Genomic DNA, 15,804 nt, shown 5'->3' with positions numbered 1-15,804 from the left:
CTTCACTGCTGTGACTCGGAGCGTTCCCCATGAGGTCTCCGTCTTGGGCGCCCGGCTCTGCTGCCGCCGCCGCCTCCCCGCCACGACCTGTCAACCTCCGACGGCACCCGGCGGGCGGGGACCGGGAAGGGACGACGGCGGCGGCTGCGGCTTCCGGCTTCCTCGCCGACAAGCGAGGACTTCTGTCGTAAAGGCGCCGTTAAGCGGACACCACCAGCTGTCGTAAGACAGCAAGCCGGGGACAGCCTGATTTTCAAGAGGGCGCTGCTGTCATTACGTATACGTAACCCGCAGCCTCCTTTGCTACCATCTTTGTTGGGGGCGGACAACCTGCAGGCCAGAATATCCTCTCGCCAGTCACTTCCTTAGTATCTCTCAACAGTCGCTAGCTATGCTAGAAAAGTACGAGGAAGGTTGGAGCCAAGGAGTGAACTTTTCGCCAAAGACTTTCCCTTCCAGTGCCCCACTGTCCCCTTAGTGACATGCGGACCCGGGAAAGCGCGCGTCGCGCTGGTGACGTCGCGGCCGGTTCTCCGCCATCTTAGCTGTGGACCGAGAGGTGTCAACTTCGGAGGAGCCAAGAGGGGTACGGCTGCGTAAATGCCGGGGCTCGGCGGGCGTGGGCTCTGGCTGGGCCCGGCCGTGGCCGTGGCGGCGGCGGCGGCGATGGCCGCATGGCTGATGGGCTGGTGGAGTCCCCGCGCCGACTTTCGCCTTTTCATACCCGAGGAGCTGGCCCGCTATCGCGGCCGCCCAGGGGACCCGGGCCTCTATTTGGCCTTGCTCGGCCGCGTCTACGATGTGTCCTCTGGCCGGAGGCACTACGAGCCCGGGGCCCACTATAGCGGCTTCGCAGGTATTAGCAGGGCGGTTCACGCTTTTTCCTGCTACGACGCGGGCGGGTAGCCGCCTGCGCTTCATTCATGCACGTATTCATTTATTCGTGTGTTCATTTCCTCCCCACATTTCGTCAGACCAGCGTGGGGGCCGGGCTCAGCTGCATCATCCATCTGGTGTGTTTTGACTATGGACAACTGTCACGGCCTCTATTCTCCCTGTCTTTCCCCACCGCTCCTCCTGACTAGGTTGGAGAAACACATCACTTGTCTCCTGTCAGTTCCTCTTTACCGGCCTGCAGAAGCTTCCAAGACCTGCTTTGTGGCTCTCAGGGCACAGAGATGAGTCACTGCCCTCAGGGTTCCCCAGCTGATTCCAATCTTTCTTCAGTGTGTCCCAGTAAGAAGTGACTTCCTTTCCCCCATCCCAGGTTTCCCGAAAAATAGTACATTTGGTTTGCTCCTAGTACAAACGCTTTTATCTGTCTTCCTTAAAGAAGTTTATCAGGGGACTTTTGTGGGATCCAGGTTGGATCCCTGGTCAGGAAACTGAAAGTTTGAATGCTACCTGCAAGGAAGGTTTACAATCCCACCTGCTGCAAGTAAGATCTGGTGCAGCCAGATAAATAATAAAGTTCATCAGGCTAGAGCACAGGGAAGGAGTCTGGCCATCTTTATAGTCCTTCAGTACTTAGAACAAAGTTGGGCATATGTCAGGCCACAAAGAACATTTGTCAAATGAGGCTTATTCTAACCCTTTTTTACAGCTGGGGAGGATTGGAGGATGTAATTTGCCTAAAGCCCTCACAACTAAGTCCTGACTAGGACCACCCCTTTTAGAGATGTTGCTTTACCAGCCCAGAGGAATGACCACCTCCCAGATTAAAAGTAAAAGCAAATGAGGAGCAAGCCTAAAGCCACTGACTAAGCTGATATTAAATAAGCATTGTCCATTTGTCATTATATCTGGGGAGTTGGGAAGCTGCCTCTGGCACTTAAATACAAGGCACGTCCCTGTCTCTAGGGAGAACTTGAAAAGTAGAAGCACTGACAGAAGGAATTACGTGCAGTTGATGATGCTGACAGGTCCTCAAACAGTCCAAGAGAGGGAAAGGACTTACCCAGGGCTGCACAGTGAGTGAGAAGCAGAGATGCAACTGAAATCAAGTGTTTTATTCACCTGCCAGGTGAGGACACTTTGGATGCACTCTCCTGCCACTCCCTGATGCAGCTGTCGTGGCTGTATGCATGTGTGAGCAAAAGCCTCCCCCTTTCTGGGGTGATCTTTCTTTTGTGGTGTGCTCTCCTGTAGAGTGAGTTCATTTGTGTCCCATGTTACTTACCATCCATTTATTAGCCACCGCCATGTAGCTCGCCTTGTCCCCAGCCCCCTACACACTCGAGTAGGGAAGCAGATACATCCACTTATTCATTCGCTTAGTATTTTTATGAAGATATTCAGATGGTATAAAATCCACCCTTTTAGACAGTAGAATTTAGTGGTTTTTAATATGGGAAGTTGGGCTTTCCTGGTAGCTGAGCTGGTAAAGAATCGACCTGCAATGCAGGAGACCCCAGTTCGAGTCCTGGGTCAGCAAGATCCCTGGAGAAGGGATAGGCTACCAACTCCAGTATTCTTGGGCTTCCCTGGTGGTTCAGACAGTAAAGAATCTGCCTGCAATGTGGGAGACCTGGGTTCGATCCCTCGGTTGGGAAGATTCCCTGGAGGAGGGCATGGCAACCCACTCTAGTATTCTTGCCTGGAGAATCCCATGGACAGAGAAGCCTGGTGGGCTACAGTCCATGGAGTCACAAAGAGTCGGACAGGACTGAGCAACTAAGCACACACAACATGGGGAGCTGGGTAAGTATCACCACTGTCTTAGGCCAGGGCATTTTATCACCTCCCCAAAGAAACCCCATTTTTGTTAGGAGTCATTCTCCATCCCCTCTGACTACCTGGCCCCTGGCAATCAGTATCTACTTGCTGTCGCAAAGGATTTGCCTCTTCTGGCATTTCATGTTCATGAGTCACACTTGTCACCCTTTGTGTCCGGCTTCATTCACTTGGCATAATGTTTTCAAGGTTCATTCATGATATGTTGGCGAGTATCAGTACTCTATCCCTTTTTATGGCCAAATAATATTCTGTTGCGTAGATTTTGCTGATCTGTTGATTATTTCTTGGATATTTAGGTTCTTTCCACCTTTTGCTTATTATGAATAATGCTGTTACGAACAGTTTTGTTGTGGACGTGTGTTTTCAGTTCTCGTGTGTGTATACCTAGGAGGGGAATTGCTGAGTCATATGGTAATTCATGTTTAACTTAATTTATATTTTTTGGTTGTGCTGGGTCTTCATTGCCGCGTGCAGGCTTTCTCTAGTTGTGGCAAGCAGGGACAACCCTTCATGGTGGTGCACGGGCTTCTCATTGAGGGGGCTTCTCATTGAGGAGGCTTCTCGTTGCAGGCCACAGGCTCTAGGGCACATGGGCTTCAGGAGTTGTAGCTCTTGGGCTCTAGAGCTTAGGCTCAGTAGTTGTAGTGCATGGGCTTAGTTGCTCTGTGGCATGTGGCATCTTTCAAGACCAGGGATCAGAGAATGATGATCAATTTGTTTAAAATATCAGTCTAAGTGTTATACAGAAAATAGATTAGTGGAGGACAGAAATAAACACAGGGAGACCTTCTGGGGTTTACTCTAATAGCTTAGATGAGAGATGCCGGCAGCCTGAGCTTGCTTAGTGGTAGATGGAGCCAGGTGGTCTGATACAAGAACTATTTAGGAAGACAATAGGACTTGGGAACTAACTGGATGTGAGGGATGAAGGAGGTGTCAAGGACTGCACTTCTGGATTGAGCAACTAGTTATTAACTGAGATAGAGAGTATTAGATTGGAGGCAGGTTTCCAGGGACTGGGGATGCGATGTGGACATTTTGAACTTGAGATGTCTGAAAGTCCTCTAAGGAATGTTGAGCAGACAACTGGATATACAGGTCTGGCGCTCAAGATACAAATTTGGCACCTTTGGTATCGAGGTGCTACTTGAAACCACAAGAGTGGATGAGATCATCAAGGGGAGGGTGTGGATGGAGCAGAAGAGGTGAACAAGAATCGATCCCCGAGACTGGCAGAAAACGAGCTAGAGGGGTAGGAGGAAAACCAGGAGTGTAGTGTCACGGAAGCCAAGGGACTCCTCTGTGTGAGATGTTGCTGAAAGTCAATGAAAGAATGGGGTACGTGCGAGAATATGTGTCCAGGATCCAGGACCATCTGTCACCAAGGAGGAGGGATTAGCTTTGCTTAGGGCTGGGCAGTGAGGGTTTTCAGGAGATATTTCTCAGAAAATAGGTTCTTGAGTTGGTGTAGTGTTGGTGATTTACAAGCGAATCTACTGGAAACCTCTCTCCCGCAGGCCGAGATGCATCCAGAGCGTTTGTGACCGGGGACTACTCTGAAGCAGGCCTTGTAGATGATGTATCCGACCTGTCATTTTCTGAGATGCTGACACTCCAAAACTGGCTTTCATTCTATGAGAAGAACTACAAATTCATTGGTAGGTATTCTGCAGGTCATTTCCATAGATTTCATTTAGTTGTCTTGAATTTGCCACACTGCATGTGAGATCTTAGTTCCCTGACCAGGGATCATACCCATGCCCCCTGCATTGGGCGCTCAGAGTCTTAGCCACCAGACCACCAGGGAAGTCTCCGGGTAAACCTTCTAGAAGTGCTTTCTGCTGCTTCTCTTGCCATATGACGGGCTGCTAGTAAAGGCCACCTATACTTTAGGACTTGGAGGTAAAAGTCCCTGCACCTAAGAACTGGTACCTTCTTGGCTCTGGCCTCCTGAAGCTGCTCTTGCTGCCATTGCTTAGACCTTACAAATTCTGACAGGATTTTAAACTAAAACCAGTCCATGCAGTGTGTCTACTGAAGGACTGAGCCAGAAAAGAATGATGGACAGGGGAGAGCATGAGCTCGGGGTCAGACCTACTTACTAGCTTCAGAGACTCCCCAGCTACTTCATCTCCCAGTCCGTCTCGCAGGACCATGGGGCACTGATTTCTCTCTCATAGCCGTGTATGAGGATTACAAAACACTGGTAAAGTGCCAGCAAAGCTCCTGATACTGAGTGAATGCTCGATGGATGACTTATTTATGTTACATAAGACAAAATAATTCAATGTGGGGAAGAACTTAGCCACAAAACTGTTACTCAATAAGCAATTCATTCATCAAGCATTTATGGAACACCTGCTCACCTCAAGTACTGTGAAACATTGAAAAATGAGTGACAGGTGGTTCCACTCCCAGGGAACTGATGTCTGGAATGGGGGAAGATTTTATGTTTTCTGTCCTGGAGGTCTCTACACCCAGAACAGGGAGGCTTCTATCCGGAGTGGTGTAAGACACTGAGAGACGTCAGGGCAGAAGGCGCCACGAGTCCTTCCAGCCAGCTCCTGATACACCAGCAGCCAGCCAGCCACCATAGAGCCCCAGGGGCAGAGCTCTCCTGGGGACTCAAGCTCTCCTGGGGCTTCTGCAGGAGAAGCCTCTGTCCCGCCCCCTCCCACCACTGTGCTGACGTCAGCTTTCCTGCCGCCACAGGAAGGGTGATAGGAAGGTTTTACGGAGAGGATGGGCTCCCCACCCCAGAACTGACCCAGGCAGAAGCCATGATGACCAAAGGCTTGGAAGCAGACAGACAGGAGCTGATAGAGAAGCAGAGGTTCCCACCGTGCAACGCTGAGTGGAGCTTCATCAGGGGTAGCCGGTTCTGGTGTTCCCAACAGAGGTAAATGGGCTTCCCATCTGTTCCTCCCACCTCTCCCCCAGATCCAGCTTCTAGGTCATCTGAGTTGTTCCCTGAGGCCATAAGTTGAGAGTAACCCAGGAGAACTTGGTCAAGACCCATGTGCCCTGGGATTCTTAAGCCAGACAGGGCTTCTGAGATGCTCCCAGGCCAGTGAGGGCGGGGGAGCCTTTCACTGGGGTTGTCAACCAAGCAGGAAAGTGGGGCTGCCTCCTGGGAAGGCAGATGGCTGGGGCCAGGGGGAGCGCAGAGAAAGGAGGACGCTGCCCTCGGGAGGGAAGCTGGAGGAAGCCAGGGTGGGGGGGTGGGAGAGCATGAGAGTTCAGGTGAACACTGCAGACCGTCACCTTGGGAAAGCACCAAGATGGGAAGTGGGATGGTATCCACTTTGCACAAGGCCTGGCTCACTGCCTCCTCCCTCCCCTCTCCAGAGACACTCAGGAGTTAGTGCTTCTAAGAAGCCCTCTTTCCTTCTTTCCTTAGTGGAGGTGTGAGCAGAGACTGGATCGGCGTTCCCAGGAAGCTGTTTAAGCCAGGTGTCAAGCCCCATTGTGTGTGTGTGAGAACAACTGGCCCTCCGAGTGACCAGTCGCCGGAAAACCCTACGCACAGAAATCGTGGGGACCTGGACCACCCCAACTTGGGGGAGTACCCAGGCTGCCCACCCCTCGCCATCACATGCTCTGTCCCCCTCTAAGCTGCACCCTGTGTGTCCGTAACCCCCAGGGAACCCTGCCGAGAGCCCTAACAAGCTGGAGGATGGCTCCTACGTGAACAAGAGGGTCTGGAAGGACTGGGCCACACTCTGCAGACGGGACTCATGCCCCTCCCCGCGGGCTCACTGTCTGGTGACTTAGGCCAGCACGTGGCCTGCCTGGTACTGGTCAGTCTGTTGTTGGCACTGTTCCTCGGGTCTCCTCCTCCTCTGGAGTTGGCAGACATTAATGGGCACAAATATGACCAACTCGAAACTCACTGGACCAACACACAAAAGGACTCCGCTCCAACAGCTTCTTTCCCAGGGACTGCTGGGGTGCCGGATCAGCCGCTGGCCTGGCCCTGCTTGTAGTGCCCACCCTGGTCAGGGATCAGGGGCTCTGATACTCCTTCACCATCCAGAAACAAGCAGACACATCCAGAAAGGCCAGATGAATGAACAGTGCTAACACAGCCCTGTTCCTGTTCCCCACGTGCTATTGTGAGCCCTTTTACAACCATTCTTAGATGTAAGACCTGTGCCCAAAGGCAAACTTGCATTGACAACCAAAAGCCACACTGAGTTAATCTGAGCTGGACCCGTATAGAGGTGAACCAGGACAGGCTGATTCTGGAAATGGAAAAGCTTTTGCTTGTGTAGATGCAGCAAATCCAGATCTCTCTGAACAGAGCAACAATTTATGTAGTCCTTTGTGTTAATTTTTTTAAAACATTGGCTGCACTGGGTCTTTGTTGCAGCGTGTGGGCACTCTAGTTGTGGTGCACGGGCTCAGTTCTCCAGGGCATGTGGGATCTTAGTTCTCTGTCCAGGGATCAAATTCGTGTTCCCTGCATTGAAACGTGGATTCTTAACTGCTGGACCACCAGGGAAGCTGCAAAGCAACTGTCTAAAGCAAGGATATAATTTCTTTCTTGAACACTTCAAATTAGGGACGTACATCTATATGTACATGTGCTCAGTCGTGACTGACTCTCTGAGCCTCATGGCTGTAGCTCATCAAACTCCCTTGTCCATGGGATTTTCCAGGCAAGAATGCTGGAGTGGGTTGCCATTTGGGATGGTGTGCTTTCAAAGGGAGAAGTCTGCATTTTGAGCCAAAGGTGGTTTCACAGCCCTAACAGACAGTGGGAAGCACAGCATCCAAGCCTGGGAAAGGCTGCAAAAGCCAGTACCAACAGCCTGGACAGTGGGTGGAGTGTCCAGGGTCATCTGCAATCTCCCACACTGGGCCCAGTTCATGCATTACCTCCTGGATTCAAGTTAAGCAGCCGGGGCAAGGAGTGTTCCTACTTTACAGATAAGGAAACGAACCTGGCATGAATCCAGGTCCACAGTCTCCCCATCTGCACCTTCACCTCAGCACCTCCCAATCCCCTCAGCTGTTGACCTAAACATTCTCTATCCTTCCTTTCTCTGTCTCCTCTCCTTTATCATTCATCTCACTTAATAGCTCTCCAGGTCCCCTGCCAAGAAAACAGGCCGCCTCCCCTTAATCAGAATGGCTTGCTGCCCTATGGCCGCAGCTGCTCTTGACCCCTGGGCCCTGCTCTGAGCTCCCTTTGCCCCCAGGATCTTCCTCACCTGCCCTTTGGGGCCTCTCACCTCTTCCTGCCTCCCTCCCTCAAGTCTGCATTCAACAGCGCACTTCCCTCCCCTCACGCCAGATTCCTGCCAGATTCCTGCCAGATTTCCTCTCAAATACCTATCTACCTACCTCCTGTCCCAGCAAAGATTTTATATTAATTTTAGGAGTAAAATTGCTTTATGATGTTAGTTTCTGCTGACGACGAAGTGAATCATCCATATGCATACATATATCCCCTTCCTCTCGAGGGCCACCGTTCCCACCGCCCATCCCAACAAAGCTTGAAAACGCTGCACATGCTCACTGTCTCTGCTGCTCAGCCCCCATTTGCTGTGTAACACAGTCGCCTGGCTTCTGCCCTCCTCTGCTCAGCAGCAGGCTCAACTCTGTGCTGGCAAAGCCATTCCACATTCAATGATTACCTACCTGGGCCTGTCACATTTGAGGGCCTTCATGCAAGCGCCCCTTGGCTTTTTCCTCATTTCCCTTATCTCCCTCCAGCATTCCTTCTCAGCCTCCTGTCCTCCACACACCCTTCCCTCCAGCTTCTTTCCTTCAGCTGTCATCTAGTTCGGGCAGCCTTCTGGTTATTTCTGCAGGCACCGCAGACTCCACAGTCCTGGCATCCAATCTTCATCTTCTTCCTCGAGATTCTTCTGATTCCCTTGGCTGGTCCCACCATGGCCATCTTAAAGCAGCCCTGTCACACCAAGGACTCCTCCCAACCAGCCTCCAGGTCCTGGCAGTCCCACCCCCTTACCTGTTCCCAGCATTCCTCTTGCTGAGGCCTTCCTTTCTCACGCGCTGTAACTGGACTCCCTCCAGCTACAACCCCGCAGCCCCCTCCTGCTAAGTCCTCTCCTGCTGATCAGGGCATTATTCTCCAACTAAACCTCTTCCATGGCTCCGGCATCTGTAGAGATGTGCTAACCCTTCAGCAGCACAGGAGGCCCTCCTGTGGTCCGTCTCCTCTCAGCCTCCATTCTCTCTCCCACCACCTCCCGCGTGCTGAGCCCTCCAGCCTTCACCTTGCTGCTTTATGCGTGCAGCGCCTTCACCCAAGCTGTCCCTTCTGCCCGGAATGACACCTCTTGTGCTCAGTTTGTCTAGCTCTTGTTTTGTGGTAACTCAGTCAACTGAGAGGCCTCGCTAACGGTCAACCCAACAGTGGATTTAGATGCGCTTTCCTCTAGGAAAATAATTCTGCGTTCACTTCTAAAGTAACGACTGTCACAGTGCCCTGTAACTATGAACTTCCTGCCAGCCTCTCGCGCTGGACCGCAGACCGTCTTTTGAGATGGGGACTGAACATTACTCGGCTGTGTAGGCCCACGGCTACTGTACCTAGCAGACGGGAAGTGTGCTACTCACTCTGGCAGGTGAGGCAAGCACGGCCTGAAGCACTGAATAAAGGCACACAGCAATGAAGCTGAGCCTGGAACTCAAGGTTCTTGTCTTGATTCAGTGCCATGGTCCTGTGTCCACCGTTTGGTGTGTCTGCCCTCCTGGAACAGGACAAACAATAGGAGGTGAACTTGAGTGAGGACCTTGTTCCAAGTTCCACACACCCCTTGAGCACAGTGCCTGAGGCATCCTGGTGACTCAGCCCCAGGTTAATGGAGGACTGGTGTCATTGCCACTGCTCTCCTGAGTTATTCAGTATTTACCAAGCACCTGTGTCCCCTGGGGTTCAGGCTGGGAGCTCACAGTGTGGGGGAATGAAATCCTGGCTAGAGCAGCCAGAGGCCGCTCCTGGGGGAGGAACGTGGGGACAGCCTGGGGGCCAGGTCCAGAGTTGTTTATATCTTTCCAAAAACAAACTGAGAAAAGGAACAAAACGAGAGCCGTCCCAGCCATGTATGGACTAATCTGATTTCCACCCTCAAAAGCACTTCTACTACCTGGGCCCCCCGACTCCTTCAAACAGGCAGCAGACATGACTCCCCCGGCCTGCACCCAGGAGGACCTCGCTGTGCACACCACGATTCGTGTGCCTGCCCAGGAGGGAGGGCGCATCACTCACCGTGCACACCGATTTGTGTACCTGCCCAGGAGGGAGGGCGCAGCACTCATCACGGATCACCTTCCCCAGGGCAACCCTGTGAGCCAGGAAGAACCACGGTCACTTCTATTTTACAGACATGAAAATTGAGGGACAGAAATCATGCGACTTGCCTGTTTTGTACTCACTCAGTATTTACTGACATAATATGACCAATTCTCCTCAAGGATGGCTATTAGGATTACTTGGGATTGTTTCACGAAAGCCCCTAACAGTGCCTATTAATTATGAGAAAAGCCACCAGAAAAGATTTATCAGTCACTACATCTGGCCTGAACAAGGGATGAGCAAAATGGAGGACGGGTAAAGGAAAGGAAAACACTAGCTCAAGAAGCGTGAGGGCCACGTGAGCTACTGGATTTGTGCGACTGCATGGTGGGGGTGGGGAATGGATCACTAGACTTTAACTTGCAAACCCCGATTCTTGCCTTAGTTTTCTCTGAAACCCACAGTAACAGTCCTTTCTTCAGACCACAGCCAGCAGAAACCTCACCATGGATCTTCTTGAGTCGCTCCTAAATAATGGAGTCAGGGAATTTCCAGGGTCTGCGCAAGAGCTGCAGTGGGGTCAGGGGGCTGAGCCGGAGCAGCTGTGGTCACGGGTGTCACCGTGAGCTGAAGCTGGGCCAAGAGCACAGTACATCCAGGCAGCTGGTGGTTATGCCCACAACAGCTATTTTTTCACTGCTATCAACAATGTGTTTCTGAAAAAAGTGTTGGAAATTCAAACTTTCCTGGAGGGTAGTTGTTAAAGAAATGTATTCACATGTCAGAAGTTTAAAAAAAATTTGTGTATTTGTTTTTAATTCTTGTTGGTACTTTTTGCGTTAAAAGGAACTACAAATGTTATTAAGGTTTCCACTTTAAATGCACAATTTTACCTCATTTTATTTATAAGGACTTGTTACAGAAAATGCAAATATCAATATTTGAAAAATACATTCCATTACACGAACTCCAAAGAAACAATGCTGATAAGCGCCATGGTCCTCCTGATGCCCTCGCCCCACACTGACCACCACCTGGAATGGCTTGGAAGCCAAAGTGACCAACCTAAACATGTGCCTGCGGTTTCTGCCCAGGCCTCCCCCTTGGTAGAGCACACAGGGATGTATGTCGTGGTAACAGCCAACTCCACGCATCTGCCCAAAAAACAATGTTAAGTCATTAAGTTGAGCAGGCTGCCAACTCAAGACTCCCTAGCTACAGAACACCAACACTGTCTGTTTTAAGAAGTTAGTATATTGTTTATGCCACACAAAAAAGTAACTGTATAATGAATGATCTTTCAAAGAAAGTCCTTAAGGCATCTATGATAACTTCTGGAAATTTAGTAAGTGTTTTAGTCAAATAAGTCAGCTCTTCACTGAATTACTTCCACAAAATGAGAACGTGGCTTCCAAACCCCTTTAGGAAATTGTTTGCCCTCGGCTTCTTCCTCTCCCTGGCTGGGCGTGGGGAGCTTTGGTGCTCAGATTCGAAGGGGCTGGGCTTGCCAGTTCCGTGCCCACTTCTCCTGGGGCTGGTCCTGAGGGGAGCAAGCCCAGGTCCCAGAAACAGGCTTGTCTCACGAGCTCCCTCATAGCTTCAACCTGCGAGCTCCAGGCGGGGCTGTCACGGAAGCATCCCACCTACTTGCTCATGCTGCTGTCACATGCAGAGTGAGTTTGCCTTTCAGATCTAATCATTACATAGCTCAATCAGGTTTTCTCCTCCAGATTAAAAATAAATCAAAACCGAGATGGAGATCAAGGCTCTCCCCTGTCCCAAGGCTTTTCGTCCACTTCCTGCTTATGGATAAGATGAGCACAACCCGTGTAATACGACAGGTGGGAGACATGAACCAGGAGTGGCAGTGAACCCACCAGCACATTGAGCTCCACGCGAGGAGCCCATTCGGGGGGAGCGGTGAGGATGCTGACAAGGGTGGTCACAAACAACTCAGGGCTCTGAGGTAGAGGGCCAGCGGTCATGTGGACCCCCACTCCTGGAGAGAGAGAGGCAGGTGAACTGGGCAATCTAATCCGGCCTCAACTGAATCGGTAACTGGGGTTGACAACACACTGGCAACAAACTCCAGACAGAACACACATTCTAACATGTCATTCAGTGAGACACCACTAAAAAGAACTGGAAATTAAGAAGTCCTAAACGCAGGCACTTAAGTTTGTGGGAAGTTTCCTGTATTCGAGGATAATAGCAAGTTAGTTTTAGCCACTCTGTTTAAACATAGACACAGTTTGTACCTTCATCTTTAAAAAAAAAATGATGTAAGAATACACTGTCTCTCAGATGTGATGAGCAAGCGGCAGTTAAAAAGCTAACTTAGAGTTAACAATGTTGACTGATGAAGCAAATTATATTTCAATCAAGTTTAGTCTTCCTGCTCTACTCACCCACAACTGGCAACTTTCTGAATGAATAAAACTGAGCTTTAAGCTATGGATTAAATTGTGACAAGAACAGCCAGGCAGTTTGTTCTAGAGTCATGTTCGATGGCTTGGAGAACACAAAGAGGACCAAGAGCATGTTGAGTCCCCCTAGAGCAGCCACCACGCGAGGAACTGAGAGTGTGGCCTGCCAGCCCATCGGGAGAGCCAGGGAGAGCCTAAGACTATGGAAAGGTGCTTCTTCTAGATCTACAAGAATGCACTCTGAACAGAGCTCACAGAACGTTCCCCCCAACCCGTGGAGGCTAAGTACCATCACTGTCCCTAGACTCTGTGAAGGTAAACAAGCTTGACAACTTCAGACATGATTATAAGATTTTTTTTAGAGTGCAGTTAGAGGCAGGATTGTTACTAAGATTGGTATATTATGACAGGGGCAGGACAACCAGCCTCATCCCTCACTGAATTTCCATCCTCCTCTCTCCACCACGGATGGTGAAAGAACAGGATAAAAGTACCGAACACCTCGATTCATAACTGAAGCATAATTGCCTTACTTTCCAGTGACAGAATCAAACCACCCGACTAAGGCCTACTTACTCAGGCCCTGTTCAAGCAACAGAAAATGGAAACTGAACACATGCTCCACATGGTCAGGTGTTTGTCAAGACCAGTTGTTTTTCTAGAAAAATTCAGTATGAAATAGGTCAGAGACTTTGGGGGATAGGGAACTCTTGTAATTAATTTTTTTCTTTGAAACACTGCACAAGCTCATATTAACATAGAAAGCATATATATCTTATAAATCACAGAAATATTAAAAAAAAGTAGCACTCTGGTTTATCAGCTCATTTTACACACATATTTAGGCAACAGGATGTATAAATTCTACAGTGACATGGAGGACATACCCACTATTCAAACAAAAAAAACAGACTGCTGCAAAAAAATATTTAGTCCCTTTTACACATATATGCACACTTCATTAATGCAAAAAAAAAAAATGTAGTGGTTACTAAATGTCTGAAAAAAACAGTATATATGATTGAGATTGTTAATCTCTGAGTATAGCTGTACAACACATATTGTTCATCTCAGAGTGTTTTTTTTTTTTTCAAAGCAGTGGTATAAGTTTCTCTCTAAATGTGCATTTTTAAAAAACTGGCCAAACCTTCATAAGAGAAAAGAAGTTTAACACCTCAGGGTTAATATATATGTACTAGCAGCGACTAAGGCCTGACAGGTTCCGGGGGCTTTATCAGCACATGAGCCTTCCAAAACGGGGTCACACATGTTTGGCCAGGGCCTTTGGCTGGTGGCTCTCACAGGGCAGATCAAGAACCTACGCAGAGCTGGGACCCAGGCACCCTCTCTGGGGTGCTCACAGAGTAACTGGGAAGGTTTTTAGCAAGAAACACTCATGTCAAGGAGATGGGACCTGCTGGTCTGAGGCTGCAGATTCCCTCTCCTCACTTGGCCCCGTGTGACTCTCTTGCTCCAAAGGACACTCCGAGGGAGTTTTCCGTTTAAGACTTAGTGTGAGCTGAGGTCCAGTCAAAGCTGACTGGTAGAATCACTGATGCACAGATATGTGAGGGTATTTTTGAATATGGATTTTTAGATTGGAATCACCAGTAATGCAGCTATATAAAAAGTGCAGCACAAGAAAAGTGCATTTTCTCTACCACTGCCTAGCGGCAGGTAACTGAGGACTCCACAGACAGGACATGGCAAGAGGAGAGAACAAGACGGCTGCTAGGAGGTGTCAAGCTGCCAGAGTGCAGTTGGACACCCCAGTAGTATGAATACCGGTAAAGCTTTCAGTTGTTAAGGCCACAATTTTTCAGCTCTCATCTTTGAACCCTGTTTAGAAAGATTTCACCTTTTTTAAAGGGGTAGTTCACTAAAAATACAGCTTAGCTTTTCCAAAAAACAAAAAAAAGAGTGAGAGACTTCAGGCCAAGAGGATCCTATTTACCTTTACGGAAACACTGTGCAGAGAAGTCCACAGCCACTCACCCCAAAGGAGAGCCAGCTCTCGCTGGGCAGCCAGACACCGGCTTCCTACGGTCAGGCTCAGACTGGGAAGTCCGCCCAGGCAGGAGACATCATGAATGCTCTGAGATGGACACTAAGCTACTGGAAGAGAACATGGGTTTCAAGTGTCCTTGTACATTGCTAGCAGAATGGGGTCTAATTCCTATCGTATTTACCACTTAGGCTAAAAGGCCTGGTCCGACTAGTGAGACACCTAGTGACCTCGATCATGGTCTGACACACTGACAATCATACAGCATCATCTGAAATGGGATCTACCCCCCTGGTCCACAACTGTTCCAGTCTCTTGCCGCGGGAAGACGACGGCCAGCTCCTGCTCTGGGTGGGGTCAGGCTGGTGAGCAGAGCAGCTGCTGGGGAGCGACTGAGGATGTGGCCTGGACCTTCCTGGGGGCTCACTAAGAGACTCCCCCCAAAGTCAGGACATCAAAGCAAATGTTGCAAACTCGCACAGGCTTGTTCAGGTCAAACTTTATAATAGGAATCTCCTTGGTCGAGCATTTATGGCAAAGAAGACGTCCGCAGTGACGACTGTGGAGGCAAAGAAAAGAGGTGTGAGGGGTTTCTTGAGAGTAGACTGCGGCTGGGCACGTGAGCACTGTCACAGCAGCCCCTGCAGCAGACACGCGAGCCCGTCCTGGTACTCTGCAGTCAGCTCTGCCCCTTGCCGGCTCACTCACACCGAGGCCTGTATAACTGACAGTCCATGGTAACAAAATTCTGGCCGGTAATTAAGTTAAGTGATCCGGAAAAAGCCTCTTGCTTTAAGGCTCAAGACAGGCTCAGCAAGAGCTAGGGAACTCTCACACTTGGGGAAGATGACGCGAGGCCTGACAGGCTGCCTAGGACACTGGACCCCAGCATTCCACAGGAAAGCCACCCGTCTGAGTGTCTGCTGGCCTCCCTATGTCTCTAGACGTGGGCAGGGTCCCGTGGTCAGGTTTTTCCCAGGAGAGTCCCAGGCCCTGGCAGGTTCATGGTTTCTCGTGGGGAAAGGCAGAAGCAATCCGCAGAAGCCTTCTTACTCCTCTGGTGGGTGACTGGGGGCGGGTCTTACCAGTGATGTTTGCGCGTTGTGACTCCGAACTTGGCAGTGCACTCGTAGCAGTTGGAGCCATCGCACCACGGAGGCTCCTTGGACAGCATATCTGTAACACAGCACAAGACCAGTTCCTGTCAGATACTGACTGTGCCCGGCCAAACCAGGGAGCAGGGGGAGAAGGGAACTGGACCAGGAAACAAAGGAACACATGGCAGAGGGATGTGAGGGACAAGAGGGCAAAAACGGCTTCCCAGGTGATGCAAGTGGTAAAGAGCCCCCCTGCCAATGCGGGAGACA

The 15,804-nt window shown here is 50.2% G+C and overlaps 2 protein-coding genes across 5 annotated transcripts in view; one reads left to right on the top strand and one right to left on the bottom strand.

The window, feature by feature from the left end:
• The first annotated feature begins 261 nt into the window (after window positions 1-261).
• On the top strand, window positions 262-7,047 carry LOC104994006 (neuferricin). 2 transcript variants are annotated; one of them, XM_010847464.1, is made up of 4 exons: window positions 262-586; window positions 4,254-4,394; window positions 5,449-5,635; window positions 6,137-7,047. In XM_010847464.1, the coding sequence occupies exons 2-4, from the start codon at window positions 4,340-4,342 to the stop codon at window positions 6,348-6,350; spliced, it is 456 nt and encodes a 151-aa protein (XP_010845766.1). In that variant the 5' UTR covers window positions 262-586; window positions 4,254-4,339; the 3' UTR covers window positions 6,351-7,047. The 2 variants fall into 2 exon arrangements, with proteins under 2 accessions (XP_010845766.1, XP_010845765.1); XM_010847463.1 differs by having other exon boundaries at window positions 262-856.
• Window positions 7,048-10,797: 3,750 nt separating this feature from the next.
• ANKFY1 (ankyrin repeat and FYVE domain containing 1) overlaps window positions 10,798-15,804 on the bottom strand; it is a 69,717-nt gene continuing 64,710 nt past the window's right edge. For all 3 annotated transcript variants that reach the window (XM_010847460.1, XM_010847461.1, XM_010847462.1), the window contains 2 exons: window positions 15,523-15,613; window positions 10,798-14,996 (listed from right to left, as the gene is read on the bottom strand). In XM_010847460.1, the coding sequence (XP_010845762.1) occupies window positions 14,864-14,996; window positions 15,523-15,613 (224 nt within the window). In that variant the 3' untranslated portion in view covers window positions 10,798-14,863. The remainder of the gene's footprint in view (window positions 14,997-15,522; window positions 15,614-15,804) is intronic.

This window comes from Bison bison, unplaced genomic scaffold (genome assembly GCF_000754665.1).
Source record: "Bison bison bison isolate TAMUID 2011002044 unplaced genomic scaffold, Bison_UMD1.0 scf7180017864249, whole genome shotgun sequence".
NCBI classification, from domain to species: domain Eukaryota; kingdom Metazoa; phylum Chordata; class Mammalia; order Artiodactyla; family Bovidae; genus Bison; species Bison bison.
Note: the sequence above shows the minus strand (reverse complement) of the source record. Positions and strands in the feature narration are given on the sequence as shown.